At 39.5% G+C, this 22,735-nt stretch overlaps 2 protein-coding genes across 4 annotated transcripts in view; one reads left to right on the top strand and one right to left on the bottom strand.

The window, feature by feature from the left end:
• Positions 1-7,688, bottom strand: part of LOC136438961 (leucine-rich repeat and immunoglobulin-like domain-containing nogo receptor-interacting protein 2) — a 33,985-nt gene extending 26,297 nt beyond the window's left edge. Inside the window, exon 1 of one of the 2 annotated variants that reach the window (XM_066434025.1) lies at positions 7,260-7,688. The gene's annotated coding sequence lies outside the window, so the exon portion shown is untranslated. The remainder of the gene's footprint in view (positions 1-7,259) is intronic. The other variant, XM_066434026.1, reaches the window with a different exon arrangement.
• The window catches only part of LOC136438960 (enhancer of mRNA-decapping protein 4-like), an 89,031-nt gene that overhangs the window by 36,344 nt on the left and 29,952 nt on the right, over positions 1-22,735 (top strand). For both annotated transcript variants that reach the window (XM_066434024.1, XM_066434023.1), the window contains exon 10: positions 15,943-15,975. In XM_066434024.1, coding sequence (XP_066290121.1) covers positions 15,943-15,975 — 33 coding nt within the window. The remainder of the gene's footprint in view (positions 1-15,942; positions 15,976-22,735) is intronic.

Raw genomic sequence — 22,735 nt, 5'->3', positions numbered from 1 at the left:
ATCTGAAAAGAGTCTGGCTAATCATTTGGAAAGTTGTTCCAATGTGCTGATAACAATGTACCACTGTTACAATCATTTATATCAGGGCTCAAAACACTGTGTGCATGATGCACTTTGTGCACCCAAAATTGGAGCTGTACATGTGCACCTAATATTTAACTGTGGGTGCACCTAGAAATTTGTGTAAAGTTTAGTACAGACACATTGTACACAAGTATACAGTATATTCTTGACATTTAAGGGTCAGAAATAATGATAAAACTTTGCCGTACTACTTTAATGGAAAGATTTTTATGTTCTGAAGAGGAGCAGTAAGGTTAGTAATTAGGTTTTTCTACTCTATTGTGTTGTGCACCCAACATTTTTCCGCGCATCTAAGTTTTTAGGCTTGGTGTACCAGTGCACATAGCCCTCAAACTGAATTTCGAGCCCTGTATATAATAAAGTCCCCCAGCAAGCATGTAGCAGGGATCCCCAGGCATGAATAATGCAGCAGACAGTAATCTGGGGAGGGCGAACAGCACCAGACAGCGCGGCCATGACGGCATGATAGATGGACGACATCAACACTGAAATTGTTCCATTTTGATGATATTTTAGTCGACATTTAATATTCAATATGGGGACATAACACTTCCTTCTGGGGGCACAGTGCACCCTTTTTTGTGACGTGGAGGGTGACCATGTGTGGCATGAAGAATTGTGATTGTCACCACACGATTAAATGACAAGCCTATTACTTTCTAGCAGTTGTGTAGTTCACCTGACTCCATAGTATAGTGTAAAATGAGCACTTTATACATGTAGGATGGTGCCAAAATTGAAGAATTAGATGATACTTGTTCAGAAAAAGATAAAATACTAAAACTGTGGTACAAACATGTTAGTGTCTAAGAATTGGTCCAGAAAACCCAGAAGGGGAGCAATTCAAGAATACCTCCACTAACAAGTACTTAAAATTTGTAATTATTGTTTTAAAAAAAGATGTGTGTTTTATGAAATGGTCAAATCTAGACCCCCTCCCACCCACATGCCTACATTTGTATATGACTTATTATGTACTAGTACCTGCATGTGTATGTGCAATAACCATTGATTTCCAGGCAGTTTTCAGGTCAGTAGGCTTCAGTAGCTGTACAATGTATGTATGGACTGTTCTTAAAAATCCAAGGAGGCAAGATGGCAAGCAAGAAATGAAAATAGACCCTGGGTGTATGGGTGTTTTTGCCCTCCCAAAGAATGAAAGTGTGCAAATGAATGTTGACTATATAATAATCAATACAATTTGGTAGACTCCAAAACTGGCACTTCAAGATTGTTGTTTTTCTAGAGTGTCCCTAACGTCACATCTCATTTGCCATGACTTGGGGGCGTGTCCTCACATATTATGCTGATAGAAACCTTAAGAAGCATTGTAGGCCCAGGCCAATGTCTTCATCTTATATAAATACACATGTACCTCTAGAGTTCAGACTGCATGTGTCCAAAAAACGATATGATTGCACAGTGTACTTTTGGAGTTTGTAATTTTATAAGCAAAACAGTAATCTACAGCAAGATGTATCATACCCATACAAACATAGTTACGCTATTTGTATACATGCAATATCTAGACTGTAATACCCAAAATAAGATCCTCCATTCCAACTTCATCCCCTCTTTGGCTGCTGGGTGCTATTCCCAGCCTTTTCCTTAAGTGAAAAAGCTCCATTTATCTGAGATATTTGTACCTGGCATGGGCCATTTGCTACTATGTATTACCAAAATGATCCATGAGCATGAGAAGGTAACAAATGCAGCAATGCAATGGTCTGTGCCATCTTCAGTAAGGTGAGAGGACATGCTGCAGAAGATGCTAGTAATTCGGTAGTAGGAACATGAAACACAATGTATTGTCTTATCACTTTGGCTAATCAACTCTATGAGGCAGCAGACAAACGAGGAACTTCCAGCACTTGGGTATTGACGGATTTTAGCAAAGCTTTCGACCTAGTGGATCATACAGTAGCAATGAAGCACCTGATCAACCTGGGAGTCAGGCCAGAAATTATCCCCTGGATTGTCAGTTTCCACTCACAACGCTCGCAGAGAACCAGATACCATGGTGCGCTTTCCAAGAAGAAGGAACTCACGTGCGGGCTCGCTCAAGGCACCAAGCTGGGCCCGATAGTGTTTATAGCTCACGTCAACAATCTAACAAACAGCATGAACTCACCGTCGAGGGCCTTTGTTGACGATTTGAACCTCGTCGAATCAAGGCGCACATCCGAACCATCTAAGCTGCAAAACGACCTGGATAACCTGTCAAGCTGGACCGAGAAAAACAAGATGAAACTTAACCCCTCTAAGTGCAAGGCTGTGCACATCTGCTTTGCCCGCAACCCTCCACCACCACCCCCTCTTTCCATCAATGGACATGTGCTGGAGGTAGTGCCCATTGCAAAATGCTTGGGAGTCATATTTCAAGCAAACCTGGGTTGGGAAAGTCAAGTTACAGAAATGACCAAGAAGGGAAACCAACGATTATACTTGCTGTGCAGACTTCGACAATTCAACTTACCAGTGGAGGATTTGCTGACGGTCTACAAGTGCTTTGTTCGCCCAGTTTTAGAGTATGCCGCCCCTGTGTGGCATGGAGGTCTGACAAACGGACAACGGAAGAAAATTGAGAACATACAGAGGCGTGCAACGAGGATTATACTGGGAAGTAGCTACCACAGTTACTCACTGTCATGTCAAGTATTAAACCTAGAGAAACTCAATGATAGACGGGATGCCCTTTGTTTGAAGTTCGCGAAGAGCCTGTACGCCTCAGACGAGTACCGACACTGGCTTCCCAAGCGTAGAGGAGACGTCAGCGGTAGGGTAACGCGACAAAACAATCAACTAGTAACATTGCCAGTACACACAGAGCGCTACAGAAACAGCCCAATTCCATATCTAACTACTTTGCTAAATAACAGTATGTAGACAGGTGCATAAGTTGATATGTGAATGAAAACCCCATCAAATTTTAATTCTTGTATTGTTATTGTATTGTTAAATGATCATGTATTGTATCGACGACCAAATACCAATGTAAAATGTTCAAGATTAGTAAGCAATACAAACGCTGAGATTATCCTATTGCTGTTAATCATATCAATAGAATTTAAAAAAAATATACTTTTAATCTTTAAGGCCGTGAATTTTATGTATAGGATTTTACCCAGCTGTATATTAATCAATTGTATTGCCTACAGTCGATTTTTTACTCATGTGAAAGGAGTGTGCAATTCAGCCTAAAGGCTGCGAAATGCTTCTGTGAAATAAACCACCATTATTTATTATTATTACTGATATATATGGCACTAATATATACGGCAAGGTCTTAGAGGCTTTCAGATAATGTAACTTGGAGGCTGCGTGGCATGTCAACTGTAAGTGAAAGACTTGCTACATTGTCGTGGATAAATCCTTTGAATTTTCATAAGCACAGAAAGTCAATGGCTTTTGCAAATGGTACTTAACTATAAAAATCATCTGCCTAGAAATTATCAGAAGTATACATATAGTATGCCTGTACCTCTGGGATTACTTATGCTGCGTTTGTAAATATCTTTAAATTTACCGTTGTTTATGAATGTGGACAGACGGACTTTGGAACCTGGCAGAATTATGAGGGTTACGTTACTGGTTTGCCATTTTGCTAGTTCAGCTGAAGCTCTGATTTTATAGTCCTGGCTAACAAAATGCTGATGGTGATAATTTGCTACTTTCCCTGTATCATATACATTGTAATTTACAGTTATGTTCATGGCCGATATATATGAATTATAAATATTGGTGTTAACAGTTTAGATATATGGTAGAAATATTGGAAAAGCGGTTCCTTTGGCTGGCCTGTGCCATTGATTCCATAATTCCATGGTCCAAGCTCATGACCATTAATTGTGTTTCATAGCTGAGATATTGGGCTGTTGTATCTTCATTTCAGCACCAGGGAAAACAGATCGCTGTGCAATATTAGCTCTACAGGAATGGGGTTCAAGGGAATCATTTCACAAAGATTTATGAAGATCCAGTCAGAACTGTCCACTCTGCCTTTTTCTACATCAGCCTGACAGTGATATAGGGCCAGACTATTTCACCTGATAAAAGTCCAATCCCACTGATAGCATATAGCTATGGACCTGCAAAATATTATTGAAAGGTCAGCTTTATTACTAGAGGTAGCCAGATAAAATCATTCATTTTCAATATGTGGGCAGGGCGGATGATATATTTGCTTGCAATTCTGTTCTTAAGTTGGTGCTGCACCCATCTTTCTTAAGGAATGTATCTCGGTTGGTGCTGCACCCATCTTTCTTAAGGAATGTAATATGGTGGCTGTGTTTGAGGAGGTGCATCAAGCACGTTAAAGGGGAAGGGAAGGGCTAGCAACCCCTCCCTGCTATAGGAACAGCAAGGAAACTTGCTGACTTATGTGCCACTAGGCACTACAAGGTGAACAACAATAACAGCAAATGCCAGTACATTTTTATGTGTCCTATGAGATAGAGAACCTGAACTTCTACCCCGAAGTATGAGTAATTCACAGTATTTCCCAGGGTCAGTAATAAAGGGAAGGATGCAACAAAATATAATGTAGAGGGACTGTTTAGTGTACTAACAGCAAAATGAACATTGAAGGTCTACAATATAGGTTGATGAGCTGTTATATCCACCTGACCCTGAGATACTGACAGCTTTACTACCATACAATGTATAATTTATTCAGGGCTTGTCAGAAAAACATCACATTATAGGCCAGGGATATTGTGCTATATGGAGTAATAAAGGAATCGGGAACAATCAGCAGTAGAGGTAGAGAGCCTTCGTAATGTTCCCCAAAGTCCTATGAAATATATAGAGGATACTAAGACAAGAAAGCCTATAGCAAAGTGAGCGGGGCTTGAGAGGTATGCGCTGTGTTATTACATGATAAAACATTGAACCCTACATGTATTATTCTGCAGCTTTTCTGGGACGTGTCCATGCAGAAATAATTACATTGTATTAGCAGTTATTAGTCCCATTTTATTTTTGCAGCTTGCCCCAACAATACATCGACAAAGCATGACCATTCATCAGCCGGCGATTTCTGACATGTCATGTTCAATATGAAGGCTGCTACGTCAGCCACTTACCCCACATTGTGAGCCCCATTGTCCCTTCCCTGGGTTAAGTGTGAGGCAGCTGTCCAGAAGGGACACCATCAACACCACACAGCAGTCCGGCCTCATGCCATCAATCACATACAAACCCATTTCTACCCAATTTCTATCAAATAGTCAACCATAAACATGTAGCAATCCATTACGCTTTTTATTCAAAGTGCAACCGTTACACGAGGGACGCGGCGCTCGTGACGTGAAACTGACTCACACTACAGTCGCCATTTCGGATTATTACAGCACGCTGTGCGTTACGACGTGACCTATAGTTCTACATTTGCTGGGATGATAGATAACTGATGTAATGGCTCAGTCTTTCCATCTGACAAGACACTGGCCATCTTAGCAATCCCTCAAATGCAGTTATAAAGTCATCCCTGACCCAGTAACAGTTTTTCCTAATTGACCTGTGTTCTAAGCATCTAGAAGTCATTACAGAGTGTTCACGCCACCCACATGAATTATCCTGCCTTATTGGAAAGGTGCCCCCCTGCACAGAACAGACTTGGGGAATTCCTGCCAAGACATTTGAATGCAAAGCCAAGATACTGTATAGTTTTCTGACATCATACAATGTCATGTACTTCCTTGTAATTACGTCCATATCCTGTATGTATCCAGTATGGCAGGCCTGGACATAAGATTCCTATAAAATTGAGAACTTTGAGAAAATTATGACTTTGCTTGCCGAGATTTGCAGGTGTTAGAACTAAATGATATTTAATAAGCAATAAAGGTACCGTGCCAGCAGTAAATCTATCATTCAGGACTGGTCACATGTGTTCAACTTGACTCACTAAGTGATTCCTGGCATGTGCTTAGAATTTACCTCGCTCAGCACCACTGATCTGTAGTATCAAGATTTCATTTTCAAATGGATGCTTTTGTAAAATATAGTAAGTATGTTGAACCTTAAGTTTCTACTTAATATGTCCTGTTATTTCCAGATATACCTTGTCATATTTTTTATGATTATTGGTAATCTACTGGATAGGTTCAAATGAACCAGTTTGAAAAAAAACTTCAACTCAAATTACTGCTTTCAGAAGACCCATTCACTGTCATGATTTCATTTAGTCATAGATATCATGCAAGCAAAACATGAGGCCTAAATTACTAAGAGATACTGGTAAGAAACTAAAGAGATTCATTATGATTATATTTAGAAATGGCAACAATATCGTGTTGATGCTGAATAATCTGTAAGTAAATAATATGTGGGCACAAGTCATGATGTACATGTAGTTCATATACATTGTCTTCCTCATATATGGTATATCATCATCACACCCTCCAACATACTTGTGATAACTGTTGTCATAAGCAATTGACAGAGTCAAAAAGATTGAATCATTATTTCCCCTAGTGCCTTCGATGATGATATTCATGAGCCTCTGCCTTCTTGTTTAAGACTGTAATCAAATCCCAACTAGCGAGCAGCGAGGGGAAAAATACCATCACATTGTAAAATCAATCATTCACAGCGCGTTAACCCCTGCCATTGTTCAGTCCAGGGTATTGTTAGAACATGGGGGTACGGACTAGATCTGGCACTGCATCATTCTGCCGTTCTCCTTTGCAACTCATTTAGGCAAGCTTAACAGCACCCTTGGACGTAGACAATCTTAAACATGCCATTTCTATTCAGTGATATTTGGAAGTAAAGTGGCTTGGAAATTCCTTCACAGGAGATTTGCTTATCAACAAGGCTGGTGCCGGTGGAAGGGCTGCTTCCCGGGAGAGTCGGCCCATCCATCCCACAACTGTCAATACTAGATTTCCTGCAATCGCCTCACGATTAATGCACAATATTTCATGACTGTGTTCCACTCACCACATATATGCAATAGCGTTCCCCTCAAGGCAAAAATGTTTGTTTATCATGCAAAAGATGCAGATTCAGAATGCCTTTACAGCAGATATTTTAAGTAAGAATCATTTCACCAATCTTAAGAGATTCATGTTCCTCAAGTACAGTAATTTTGTGGTGCTTTTATTTTCAACCATTTCAGTGATTATATTCTCATCAAATTTTCATGGAGAAGCATACCTGTAAATACCCACCTTTTCATTGATCAGGCATTCCGTGGGAATACCATCATCCACAACAGTCTCTTAAAAATCAAACGTCCCAAAATCTCAGCCTCAGTTTCCTAAGCTGTAGCCAACCTGCTCAGACTGTCACACCATAGCGATCCGGCCTATCATCTTCACTTGTCGTAGGAAATGCTACATGGTCCCAGGTGATGATCCCTACACACCTTCCATACAAAACAGCTACAGGTCGAGGAATGCGCTCCCCGCCATCAAGCAGCTGCAGCTCCCCAGTTGTAGCAATCCTCGGTGTGTGGAGCCAAGGCCTGCTTCATCCCCACAGTGTAGCCAAAGCTGAGTAAGATAGGTGCTGTGAAACGCAGATGCCCTGCAGGTGGCTGCCGGTGCTGAGCAGGGATTGGTCGACGGAGCACAGCTTTCCCACAGAAATCATAGCCATCTCCCTGACTTACGGCTCTTCCAGGTACCAACCCTCCTCCCCCCACAGGTATTGGTGCTTGGCATCAGTAATGACGGGGAGAAACCCAATGTCACAATTCTATATTTTTTTCAAAATAAACCACTAAACTTCCTCAGATTGCATGCTGTACAAGCACAATAGAAAGGTACAAAATTATTTGTTAATTTCTTTTTACGCTGTGGAGGCCTGTTGATCACTTGGGAACCAATTCACAGATTTAGAGCTGTTTCGTCGGTTGTAGTCCCCCCCTCTGGACAGCTCGTTTGATTTGCAAATCAGAACTGAAGCAACAGTTGGATCTGGCTTGTCTCATAGTCATAGTCACAATAATTTCTCAGAGAGATCTCATTTTTATGGCAAACTGAGTCTTAAGACACTTATTATTAGTACCACTGAAAACATTCATGCACAAAAAATTGTTTAAAAAAATTAAGACATCCTCAAATCAAGTAACCAACATCAAATTTACAAATCTGACGATGGCAGAATCTAGTCAGCAAATCAATGCAGACATTTTTTTGTTCTTCATAGTCATAATAATTTGTACCCTTACTGGCAATTGTATCCCAGGAGTATCAGTGTTCATGTATCCCATTGCTTTGACAGTCACAGAGTGTAGTAATGAGCAACCGAGATAATTATTGTAAAAATTTCATGTCAGGAATAAATATTTATTGTGCGGAAGTTATCCCTCAGGATTAATGCTTGCTGCTGCATTTCAGTGCTCAGCATGAAAATCCCTTTGTCCCTGCTGGAATTGGCTGGAAGGATGAAATGCCCGTATATCAAGCAATTTGAAGCAATCATGTCACACAATGGTACTATCTGCATAATGCCAGCTACCTCCAGACCCTGGGGGGACTAGCCCCATGGAGAGAGGTACAAATGTACATGCATGTACAGTATCCATTTGTACATGTTTTAGTAAAGGTGGACAGGGTAAAGCCAGCAGGCTGTTTCCAAATATCTGTCATCAGGCTCTGTGCAGATTGTTAGAGAAAAGCACAGAAGGCAAATTCAGAAAAAAGATATCGAAACCCGAAGTTCGGCTGTAGTACAGTGGACAGCCACCACTAGACCCATAATTGAAACTGACCTTCGTTTTCCCGACCCCTACCCACCTGCCAATGATCCATCCTCAACTTCTCGAGTTATGCTGTCTACACACACAGAAACACACACACACACGTACATGTACACTGTACACACACAGCACCAAAAACATATCTCCTTTTGGCGGAGGTAAAAAAAACAGCGCTTAGAGCACAAACCACCTCTGTGCAACAATGATTGTCCCTTATGCAAAGGCTTATTTTATTAACCACAAAAAATAAAAACAGTCAAAACTTGATATTTTACCTAGTTTGTCACTCGATAAACAGTAGGCTTGTGGAACGTATTAATCTCTCCCACCTTGATTGAGATGATCAAAAGAGTCATAAGTGTTGAATGATATCATACAACCTCAACATTGTAGTAGGGGTATTTTTTCATCCTGCAAAAACCTTCATTATGAGTTAAACTAAAAGCCAGGCTCGGCCATAAATTCTTTAGATATGATTTGACATTATGGTGTTTTTGCAGTGAAAATGCATTAATTTTGTCCCAACAATTATGTTGATACATCATATCTAGTTCCATTTTGAAGAAATGACAGATTTGGGGCTGCTGTTGTGGCTTTCTTTGATACAGACATGACCTCTCTAACCTTATTTGAAAGCATAGGTCAATATAGAGGGATGATTTACTCATGTTTTGTTATTATTGCATGCATACATAAAATACACCGGCATTAATCAGGCGTTATAGATAGGGTCAGGGCTTATAAGATTATGACAGGTCTATGTTTCTTTATTTTATGGCCATACTTACCTGTACATATACATAGTTACGAAAACAGGGCTTAAGGCCACAGAAAATAGATTTTGTGGATGACAGCATCTGCAGAGTACAAAGTTAATGTAAGAGGGCCAATAATTAAGGTGGGTAAAAAAAACAAGGTGCTTGAATTTTAAAACTTTGTGATTTGTTTTCAAGAAATCAGGCAAAAATCAATGCTGATGTTATCCTTAAAGTTTACATGCTGTTGTCTACTGACAATTTAACAGTATCCGCAAGTATATTTTTGGATTGTACCTATAGTACTTAAAATGGCCAGACATCTTCTCTAGCCATATCTTAGTATATTTTGCTTATTTTGTTTTCCTCCCTCCCGTATTTTGCTTTTCCTGCATCATCACTCACAAATTTTGTCAGTTACATATTCCAATCATCTACTTGAATAGAATACTGTGAATAAAATGCAAGGTTTGAGACTTAATCTCCTTTCCTAGGGCAGGTACATGTACTGTATACTTAATGTCCATCTATCAGTTTCTGTTACACTGTCAACTGTGTAATGATATGAGATGACACCTTTTTATATGGATATTGTATAAAAGGTTTAATACCATCATTTAGTGAGAAATAAACTTTATTTCAATAAAACAATTATAGTGTCCATGTAAACTGAGATGTTTTACAGCGAGGGCCTTGATAAAACTCAGAAAACTCTGATTATTGTAGATTTTCTAGGTCCTGTTTATGATGAAGCTGTGACCAAATGTCTGTCATAAAATCTTCCAATTTGATGGTTACCTTTAGTGCTCAATTACAAACCCTGAGCATGTCATGAGTGTCAAAAAGTTTTACAAAGACTTAATTGTGCATAAAGCACAGTTTCCTGACTTGTCCATGTAGAACATGGCTTGTCCTGGTCCCAAATAACCCTTGTGATGACCACCTGAGGCTCGGACCACACCTTCCAAGCCGCTGAAGCAAGAAATGAACACTTAAGATAGTAAGCCAGCAGCTGGCTGTGATGGTGACCACTTACAGCCAGGGCTGCCCCCGGGCCACATGACCTATATAAACGCTGCAGGTAAAATGCTTTCAAGGCTGAAGAATGTGTCCCTTGCTGACACTTGTGACTCGGCCAAGATGATTTCAGGTGGATTCAGTAATAGAAAATCATAAAGGCCACAGAATACTATTTCTAGCTGAACCTGATGTGGTCTTGAATCAATTTTGGATGAAAATTGAGTGCAATGTGCTGGAGGTTGTCAGATAGAGTACGGCCTTTAAAACCATTGTACCATTGTAAGTTAAGCCTATACTTTAGAGGTGGTAAATGTCCATTTTTCATGTTTTTATGGAAGGGTTTCTAAAGGGGTCTGTAGGGATTCAAGTCTTGAAAAGCAGTTATGAGTTTTGTACAGTAACTCTTGATAAGGTTGTACAGGTAGATAGGATATTTTTTGCATTCCAAACTTTCAAAGTGAATTATTCTATGGAGCAGCCAATGGAAGTGATGCAGCCTGAATATTTAACAGTCAATATTGAATTTTAATAAAATTGCCGGGAATAATTTTAAATGTGTGTAATTTCAGCATTGAAATCTGCTTAGACTACATCTACATGACTATATATAATTATAGTCATCAGGAATATACCCTTTTAGGGCCATCATATTAAAACTAGTAAATTAAATTAGAGCTATCGAAAAATCATGCCCATAGCTTGTCCAGATATCAAAACCAGAAGTTCTACTGCTGTGCCAAGGAAATTTGCCAGGGGACCCAAAACTAATCATTTCTTCATTAGGACATGACATAACCACATGATATATACCAAATTTCATGACAATCCATCCATTTAATAAGCTTTTTGAGTTATGCTGTTTAACCACATACAAACGCTACCAAAGATATATTTTTGAAAGTAATAACATTGCATGTTTCCACTGATTAGCATACGTGCTGTTGAAAGATTTAGTGCTATATCCTTTAAACTGTTGAGAATGTCCAGATTTAGTTGCCGGAGAGAAAAATATGTTTGCTGTGACAGTCTCCTTAATCCTTGGAATGGAAGCCTCGGAATCATGCCTGAAGAAATTAGCTGCCTCTAAACTGCTTCCAAGGTAGCAGAATGTGTCCCTTGCCGGTGCTTAAGGGTGCATGGAAGACCATTTAGTGGCTGAGAATGCAGCTAAGTTCCTCCGTAGATTGATTGCTGTGATTGTGTTATCCCCATCAACCTAGATAATGGGACTTGACAAGATTTTCATTTATATCTAAGAGTATGTCGGCTCATGAATCATTTTTCAATCAAACTAGGGATGAGCGCGGGGACTAGAAAAACAAAGTTAAGCAGCTTACGCTTATCTCATTATTTACACATTTCGCCTTCATTTTTCAAACCTGTTCTTCAAATGACAGGTTTGTCAAAAATCATCTTCTTCCTGCTTTTTGCTCATCTATATGATATATAGTACAGCAATTTTTCTCCTTATTTTGCCTAAAAAAGTTACAAAACTCCTTTGATATAAGAATTCCTGGTGCGTTGAAGACGCTAGATGAAATGTAAATTCAGCAATTCACACTTGCAGTTCTCAGCCTAGAATAGGGAAAAAGGTCACGTATGGTATCATACATAATCTTGTAATAACGGCTTTGCTGAAGGATGCCTGTGTAATTCTACCAGACAATATTCATACGCACATGATTACAGTAGTAGTCCACATACATCACGCCATGCCTAGATTACGTATGATTATCGCACTTGTCACATCGAGATCAGCACAAATTCATGAGAATCCTTTGAAAAAGTGGGAAGTAATATATTCTGTTTGGTGAAGGCCATGGGGTTCCGGAGCAAAAGCTTTCAGCTAGAAGTACATTAAGACCTTTAGAAGGTCTCCTTTGGGAGAGACCATTTTCCAGGCACAAAGGGTCTACAGCAATGCCTCCAAGTAACTGCATTAGCCAAACCTCTATAGCCAAACTAATGTAGTGGAATTAGTGCCTATCCCCCACAGGTGATGGGAGAGGGCAGGGAGGCAACCTTCTTGCAGTAACGTGATTAAACATCGGATGGGCCAGAACTGCGAATATATGGGGAGAGCCACGCCTAGCAAATTAGTTGACACCTGTGATACGACTTCAAGTTTCTTCGGGTACTTGAACAATCTGTCACACAAGACAGAGTGCTAAGGTCTGACAACCAGTTGCTTACATTTTATGGTTTCATTCCTGCACACCTGTCAGGAAAAATGATTATTCTCCTTGAATTATAGTTTGATTAGCTATGAAGGTATAGGGGTAGCACTGCATATGTAACCTCTTCTAAGTTGTACTATAAATATCGCTGTGGGCGTTATTAACAATAACAGTCATGTTAGGTGCAGATTGCCATGCAGTTGTTATTACAGTGTTAGAAAGTTATTGTCCTCCCAAGGTAAACTTTTAAGATATCAAAACATAAAGTTTTACTGCAGTACCATAGAAAGCCGCTAGGAGGCCCTTTATCAAACTAGACCTACATTTCCCCAACCCCTTCCCATCTGCCAAATATCAGAAGGATCCATACACAGCTTCTTGACCTACATGTATGATGTCAACAGACAAACACAAACAAATGGCACCAAAATACAACCTTCTTGGCAAAGTATTAGAATTTTAAGACTGTAATCTGAGCTATAAATCTGCAACATCAAGAACTGTGCCTGAGAGTAGATGGTAAACCTATCAACTAGCTTTTCTCAAAGATGAAGTCTCATACCTTCTTGTTGCACAGTGAATCATATTAAGATTTACTCATCAAGATGCAGATGCTCACTCTAAGAATGAGTGTGAGTAGATTCTCCACCAATATCTTAGATTTTACTAATATGCACGTTTCACAGCATGAAGAGAAATGCTGTAAGTTGTACTATACGAGGTACATTGCTACACTGCTTAAAACTTGATGATTTGGTTTACATCGCCGTCCACCATCATCTTCCTGAATATTCTGCCAATAAAACAGGATGAATGTCTCATCAACAATGCAAAGAGTTCTTACAGAATAAGCTCTGAAGCTGCGGATTTGCTTATTCATCACCCTTCGTATGGCAACTGGTGCGTGCACGGAACAAGACACTATGTTCAGTCTTGATGAGAAAACTGTCAATCACAGGTTCTTAGTGCCTGGATGGTGAATGCTGGAGGCTTCCCTAGGGTGATGTGAGGATTGGGATTAGCATGAGTGGCATTTGAACTACTTCTAAATGTTGAACAGCTATAGGTGGACTACAATTCAGACTGGCCACTCCCTAAATACTGAAAAATTGTGTTTTGCTTAGACCTCCTTTCCACTAGACTGCAATAGTTGAACAACTGTCGAGTGACCAAAATTGCATTTGTGTCGCCCTCGACTTTAAATTTTTTAGAATACGATTCACAACTTAAAAGAATGATTTAAAAGACAACAAAACAAGTCATACGAAATGTAAAAAGATTTGTTCTTTTTTTATGAAATTCATTGACCGACCTGTCAAATCTTTGGTTGCTCTAGTGGAAAGGTAGTGTTAGGGAAGGTAACGATTACCTGCTATTCTCACCATGCTTTGCCAGCATGAGCAGACATATCATGCAGAGCTTACAAATTGCTGTGTATCTAGCTAATTTTGTTCCTACTTTGCTTCACTGCACTTCAATATTCTCAAATACTCAGTAATCCTTTTGGCTATCTATCTGTGAGGCTCTGCAATCAGTTTTCCTTACATGTACAGTTTGCTTTTACATTGAAGGTGAATGTGCAGTAAGAAGTGTTTTTGATAACTTGTAACATAGTTGACTGTTGATACCTGACAATATTTTTAGTCATTGACAATTAAAAATAATAATGGCATTTTGTGGTTTCTTCTTGTAGAGTTTAACACTTTTGAACGTTGCTTTAGAGATTCCTTGAGTACATGTACCTTCTTTCATTTCAGGTTTTAGTCTTTTGACAGATTTTAAGATCTGGCTGTGTCTTATTGAAAAAGACGTTTGCTTGAAATATAAGTTCTCTTATCAACATGTACAAATACCATAATCTTTTCTTTATTTTACTTCACCATCACATGTGCAATGAATGGCAAGGAAGACAAAACATGTGATACAAACATTCTGTGCTCTGGTTGATACTATCACAATTCACATGTAGCACTGTATAACTACAATTCTCAGCACGATGATTCAAAATGCTTTACTCGGAAGACACAACAGCATGCACCATCACAGGAAGCCTTGTAGCCTGTGTCTACTCCGCAACCTGCGTCCCACTTTCGTCACCATCAGCATTCATGGAATTGTGGTACAGCTTCTGTTTTCCTTGTCATCAGAAGTCTTATTCCTGCCGCCGACACGGGAGATTAGGCAGAAGAAGTGGGGTGCTACCTGGTGCCTGTACATTACATGCCGTGCAGTTTCATTGCTTGAACTATAATGAAGTCCACATATTTCATATCACAGCTGGGATGCCGGCATCATTATTACGGTGCCACCCCAGTCGTTGACACGGGAAATTAGACATCCAGGGGACGTCACAGTGTCCTGGCTGTGTCTCAGTCCATTTGTTTTATTCCTGGCTCTGTAATAAAAGATGTATCGTTCCTGAACGCGTCTACCACCTTTGTATAGGCTGTACCCGCGTCCTGCTTTTTAACATTTTAGTCAGCATATTGATTTTGGAACAGCAGTCTCTCCAGTAGCCGTGTGTTCAAAATGTCTTGTGTTGCTGGAGATATTATTATTACATACATGCTCTGGACGTCTCCGCCCATGTTTTATGAGGAGGGTGATGACCACAATGCCATATAAAATGTCCTCTGGTCATATCCGGCAATATCCAGATCGTAGATTTTTGAAATGAATTTCCAACGTTGTGTATAATGGGCTGTAAACTCACATCATTGAGATGGCATGGCTGTTAATAGCAAAGGCCTGGAAACCATATTTTTGAGGGATATTTTGGTATGTGATTTGCTCAGTCTCTGAGTGAGAGAAAGTAGTATCTTGTAGAATTGTGCTTTTCATGTCGCAGTCTTGTGGGAAGAAATAGGGACGAAAACAAGGTAGAAATAGCTTCACAGTGACAAAGTTGTAGGTCTTTTGGCTGTTGATCGCCGGAGTGATGGATGGATGCTAGGATGGATGGATGCAGGAATTGAAATGAAAGAAGCAACGATGGATAAAAGAATGCAAGGAAAGTACAGGGGAGGGAGGATGGATGGAAGAATGAGTGCAAATGATCAACAGATCATGATGAAATGCGACAAAAGTGTGATTTTTTCTTTTAATTTATTTAGATTTTTCTGTTAATCTATACTGGCATTTTGGTGTCACATTACTGACCTTTGACTAAACACATACTTTTTATTGTCATTTACAGGTTTGGCAGTTCACCAAGCCCAGGACTATCCAGGTATGCAACTTTAAGATCTTTGACCTTTCTTTGTATATTGCTAGCAACAACATCATGATGATGATGATGATGATGATGAACAATAACAGCATTATGCTTCAACTTCCACTGCTTAACATTTCTTTAGTAATGATCCAAAGCTCAGCTACCTAAAAGTATGATTTTAGTAAAGTAATGACAATAGTAGGAATGTACCTGTAGCTCAACTGGTAGTAGCCTCACAAATGAGCTCCTGATTCCAGTAAGTTGGTAACTGGAAGAGCATGGCCTTAGCCATGGCTAAGGCTGCATTCATCTTTTGGAAGGGACATAAAATGAGGGTCTTGTGTTGGAGGAAGTGCCTCTAGCATGTTAAAGGGGAAGGGCTAGCAACCCTTCTCTCTTTCCTGTGTAAATGTTTGCTATTGCATGATAAAGAAGCAGTCTTCATGGGGGTACGAAGGATTACAAGAGAAAAGAATGAAGCACAGAAGTGGGCCTGTCTTTAGGTTACCCAGGAAACTAAGTTGGACTGTAAGTTTCCCTGACTGAACAGGCATAGCAAATTAACAACTGAGACATTGACAAATGTTTTGGCTTAGTCATGTTTTGTGTTCCTTTGTTCAGCAAATGCATGACTCAAGCTTGGTTGGCACAACCATTTGTAGATGTAGAGCATCATAAAACAAAATCGTCAAAGTGATACATGAAATCATTGACAATAAGCTGTTGAGGGAGATAAAAGGCGGTGGAAAAAGAGGGATGGGCTTTGCCTTTCAATACCATGCCCTAGACACCTATGGCCCCAAAAAGACCATGGTCTACCTTTACCTTTTACCTCCTGAGAATCTGTAGGTGAATCAATGACACCTCTACACATGCACATACAACACACACAGGATTGTTATCCTCAATGTGTGACTCCTATAGTGTTTTCCAACCAGTTTGGTCACCTTTGACTCCCACTCAAACTGTACGTGCTGGTCAGCCTGTTTCACGAGTGAGATTTAGCTGACCATTAGCTCTGCGTGGCTGCGCAAATGGTCCGTAGTCACATGGTCGTCTCCCAAGGCTCAAAATTGAAAGCTGCCCAGGCCATCAAGCGTTTGACCCCCGACCTATGGACAATGGAGGTCGGGGAGTGGGAAGTGCCCCATTTTCTAGCTGAGTTGGCAGGTGGAGGTGAGGAGGATGTGGTCAGGAATGGTAATTTCCCTCATTAACATCCTCGAGGTAAATGGAAAATTACCGTCTTTGGAACACACTTCTGTGCAACAGGCTGCAGCAACAGTTACTACTAATATTCCAATGAACATATAACATAGGTGACCAGCACATGTAGTGATACTTGAAATTCCTTCAGCACAGGTCGTTTAGGAGTGTAATTCTTTCTTTCCTTAAATCTAGGATAGCAAATGGAAGACTAAGACGGAATTAAGTAACATTGGTGAAAGCAGCAACAGCTGTACAGATCATCATATTTCTGTATGCTTTGAGCCGTATTATCCTTCAGCAAAGACAGCTAGTTATGTTAGGAATACACAATGAACAATGTAATTGAAATGCTGCCATGAGCAGATTTATTGCACTACTATTTCAGCACCTTGGACAGTAACAGTGTTGCAGAACTCTGTGTTTATAGACAATTGCATTGAATCACTGTCATGATCTTTTATAACAAAAGGACAGGGAATGCACTGAAGCTGAGCTGTTAATTATAAGTACTGCCAGTCCTTATTTCTCCTTGTAATGATATCAATCAATTTTAATTCACGCCGGAACCATTTTTCCAATATGAACATTTTTCTTGTCATTTTTTCTATTATACAAATTGATTTAACATGAACTGACCAGAGACTTATATCCAGGGCTTGAGCCAGTGCCTGCCATTTTAACATTTGACAGAATTTTGCTTCATATGAACATTTTAAGACCTTTCCGTCAACCTTGACGGACCAAAATTGTTGGGTGAACATAGAGAAATATCTAAATTTGAATAGATTGACAGAAATTTTTACACATTGTGAATGTTGGGGAAAATTATTTTTTGCGGGTTCTTTCAGTCAATAAAAGTTGCGATGACAGAAAAAGTTCAAGCTGGCTAGATCCCTGCTTGTATCTGTAACTTATACACTAATTGAAATTCAAATACAATATATTATCAAAAGCATGCGGCAAGAGTACGGTAAAAGGTTGACAAAGTTAGAAGTGTTTTTTTTTCAGATGAGGAAAAAGGGACGTTGACAGTATTTTCTAAGATGTAGCAATATATAGGCAGCACTAATTGCCCAGTACGAGTGCGTGGCACAGAATATTAATTTGGCTTGTTTTACTGATGAGGAGATAAACACCCAGCAGACATCTCCCCCCAGGAGACCTCCTGGGACCACTTGATTGACAAGGCATGGGGAAGAATATGTCATCAGGCTGAGGCAACAAGGCCCATGTGCTCCCCGGAATACAACTGTGTCTAATTCCCCCCTCCCCAGAGGACGCAGGAATGACCTGCGCTCTCATTACCCTGATCAATGGTCCGTTTTATGAATTTAATTTCTCCTATTAGGCACTTTTCGGCAAATTAACACCCGTAGTATCAGCATTATGGTGGTGGGCTGAATTCAGCCGACTTGGATTGAAATGGGAGGATTAGTATTCCTCATAACTGTAAAATACAGTTAGACCCTGGAGAACCATGGAGAACATCTTGTGAATAACAAGTTTTAAAAGTTGATAGATAAATTGTTTTAGAGTTATGCCACACTGACTTTACTTTACGGACGACATTCGCGTGTGCATCTGTTTTTGTTTTTCAAAAAAAAGTTTTCAACCATACTGTAAATCATACAAAGAGGTTGCAGAATGAGCAAATATATGCTGTGAATTATGAAAATATCAGAAACTGGGTACTTACCATATGTCATAGAATGCCTGTTTTTCTATTGTAAAATATAATGATTTTGTAGGAAACTTATTCCTTGCACACGGCAGTTAAACAAGAAATATGACGTCCAATTCAACTGCATGTTAGTCTTCTGCTTCCTCGAATTTTGTCAGCATAAAAGAAGTTTAAATTTGCCCTCATCTTGGAACTGTAATCAGTATTTTTTTGAGTTTAGTCTTGAACTTGGAAGGATTGTAGTCTAATGTATTGCGATAGAATTTTACACCTGTTAGCGTATTTATAAAATGATTCGCACACTTTAAAACAAGAGCTTTTCAAAAAAGCTGGCGTTTCGGCTACGTTTATGAGTGTGAATTGTCTTTTCCCTTTACTTGAAGTAAAATCTGCCAGAGAAAGTCACTCAAGGGCTGTTCAGTCTATAAGAAAAATTGTCATTTTGGGAAATGAGTACTGTTTTAATAGAGAAAGGCAGATTGGGGAAAGCAATTTTGAAGTTACGTCACTTAACTTAAGTGCTTTTGAAAAAGCTGGTCTTGGCCTACAACTTGTACTTATTTGTAAAATGTACAATAGGCTCATTATAAAAGCTATCAATGTAATTATGTACATGGCACGCAATAAAACATAAAATTTGAAAAAGCACCATTGAATCATCAGCACTATGGTAATTAAGTGAAATAGAAGTTCATAACAGCTAAGGTTCTATCTAAAATGACTACCAAATGTCAAACAAATCAACAGCTACCTCATCCGTATTATTCTGGTTTCCGCATTTACAACATTTCTTCCTTATTTTCCTGCGTAATTTTGCTAAAATTCATGAAAATTCCCATAGTTTTGTGCCGAGCGGCGCCACTTTCCACGTCCCTGTTGTCTGAATGAAGTCGATACTGAACAATGGAGCATTTGCTACTGTAACAAAGGATCGCTGTTTTGCAAACAACATCAAGAGCCTCTGTTTACATCGGGGATAGAAGTTTAGTGGCGAGTGTTTTGCAAGAATCATCTTACCGCGCATAGGAGCCGCTGCACGGTATTTTCCATTACAATGAACAGAAAAATTCGAATGCCGGGTTTGGAATCTATGAAGTCCTGTTCATAAGACAAAGGCCTTGTATATATTAAATGAATATTTAAAAATAACAAATATAAAATATTTCTTTATTTATTAATGAAAAAAATGAAAAAATGATATTCATAAATATGATATTGATAGATTAATATAATATCAATATATATTTTTGATATTCAATATCTAAAAAGAAAAAAAAAATCCATGCACGGACACGAACCCGGATCTTCTAGGTCCGAAGTGCTTCGCGTTGCCAGATGGGCTAAGCTGCGGTACGTAACCCGTCTCTCTGTACGTAATGCTATAACCTCACTATATGGTATCATTTATGTCGATTTTTAGTCGTTTTCTTGACGAAATCATTTTTTTTCTTCTGCAATCTTGTGGAATAGATGTAATATGGTCATTTTTCAGGATATCAAAGTCCGAAACCATCATGCAATGATATTTCCGAACAGTTGTAGCAGTTACATGCGGTCGCCCTCCTGTGTGTCATGCAAATCTAGCCTGCCTGCCTTTTCGTGCTCCCTTGCCATATAAGGCAACGGCTATACAAGGATTTGGGAACGTTTTGCCATATAAGGTCTTCTGGTGTGCGACACAGTGTTGAACCAAACAGCATGCATCGAAGCATCCTGCATGCGCTATGCATGCATCGAAGGTAAAAGCCAGGACATTGCGTTCTGGCGCGAAGGCGCCGAAACGCAAAAAAGGGAGAACAAGGATATGAAAATTTGCTAGTATTTTATGAGGGGAAAAGCACTTTATAAGTCCCACACCATGTGCCTTGTTGATCCATACATAAGAAACTCAGCTTATGCTCATTATTATGGGCAGCTGCAGCATGTTTTACTGTCAGTAATACCTCCATTCAACTTTGCGCAGTAATACTTTCATTCCCTGTCTATATACTTGTGGTGTGCTCTTGATGATGAAAGCAGCGTAATTGCATAGTCAAAATATTGCCAACGTTTTCATCAAATGATATTGGTATTTCACAGACACTGTCAGCATGAAGATCCTAACAAACATGACACTTCATTATATGACTGCACACCTTATTAGGAGCTGACAGTGACTGATACCACGGTTGGTAAAGCACTGCTCGATGGGTGTGAATATTTATGTCGTTATGATCAGGATGATTTGCTGATAATTAAAGATATTAAATGGGAGACATTACAGCTGGGAGGATTGAAGACTGTGAATATTAATTCTGCCTTCCTGTTGGCGTAAGATACATGTGTAAACACCCTGTGGATTTTATGGCTCTGGGTTGACATCGTCACTTCTGTTTTTTCAGTTCCGCACAAGAGATTAAAAGTTTACAGTTGGGAGATGTGCAAGACTGGATACATTATCTTTGAAGTAATGCCACAGCCTCAAGCTGGAACTTTTATAACCTGATATTATGATCTTTTTAAAGGTTTGGTACTTAAGATACTTTATAGTCTGTATTAAGCACAGTCATTATCTATGAGAGAACCAAGACAGAGAAGAGAGAGGGGTAAACTAGAGAAACTCAAGAACAGTATGTGAAAATTGAGGGAAAAGGTACTCGTCAGTTTAACAATTTAATCTAGAAAAAGATAACCAGTTCATAATCTTCAGAAATTTTAAATTCCTGCCTACGAGTGTGATATCAGCTGAAAGCTCCTACCACAATATAAAATCACCGCCAATGTAAACAAGATACAATAATATACTAGTAGTATAGCTCTCAAAGTACATGACCAGACAGTTCTGATATCTCCCAACCCAGTTGCTCAAATATGACTGACATCTACAAGTAATTGATATTTCCAACTTTCAGATCAGAAACCTACTATTGATTACTATTTACAGGCAGCAAGTGCAGGCAAATAGAGTTCTTCTCTGCTATACTACTAGAGAAGATTTCAAATTTACAGTTTTCTTCTGATTGGTCAAGTAATAACCTGCATAACTTTGACTCTTCAATTGAGAAGAAAATTATTCTCTTCTTTACGGTATATACATGTATATGTAATGATTTCTTTTTGAATTTGTCTTCTTTATCCTTGTTTAAACATTCTAAACAGGGATGTGTACATGTAGGACATGCAGGGGCATACTAACCAAGGCAGGCGTAACCCCTGATGAGGTTTTAATAATGTCATGTCGCCAGCCACATTTTCACATTCCCCTCCAGGGAGCGCAGTACCCGCCGCTACGTATGCATGGAGCAGCCAGCGGCAGGGCACATCAGCACAGTGCCTAGTTCTGCCATCGGTGGCCTAATACGAAGCGTAGCAAAATTATTCTGCGTAATGAAAGGTTGATTCTTTGCTGCGGTTTCTTTGAGTGCTGGGATGGAACCATTTCCTCTCCAGGAAAGAACCAATTTCGAAAGCCTGATGCTATCTCCATATTCCACAACAGTTCCCCCTTTCCTTTTTATTGAAGCTTGTCCGTTCTTTAGACTAGTTACAGAGTGGTGGGCAGACTAGAATACTAATAGCGCCAAGTGTCATAACCCCTTCTCCAGGTTTGATAATGTCGTGTCAGTGGCTGTCTTTTCCCGTGTCTTCTGGGACCTCTGCCAGAAAGACGTACAAATTTGCTCTAAGGATCAGGAGGGAGGAGCTGGCATTGATACAAGCTGCTTATCCCTTCACTTCATTGAAAAGGAATGTTCTGTTATATTCCTGTTTTGCACAAAGTCTCTAAGGTACCTTGTAGATTGTCGTGCATCAGAGCTCTTTTGCTATTACTTCACAGTCACATACACTGTACGTAGATTAGTCCGACAGTGAAGTAAATATCCTTTTTAGTACAGAACGTCCATT

The sequence above is a fragment of the Branchiostoma lanceolatum genome, chromosome 7 (assembly GCF_035083965.1).
Source record: "Branchiostoma lanceolatum isolate klBraLanc5 chromosome 7, klBraLanc5.hap2, whole genome shotgun sequence".
In the NCBI taxonomy this organism is placed as follows: domain Eukaryota; kingdom Metazoa; phylum Chordata; class Leptocardii; order Amphioxiformes; family Branchiostomatidae; genus Branchiostoma; species Branchiostoma lanceolatum.
The sequence above is the reverse complement of the archived record's forward strand: the minus strand, read 5'-3'. Positions and strand labels throughout refer to the sequence as shown.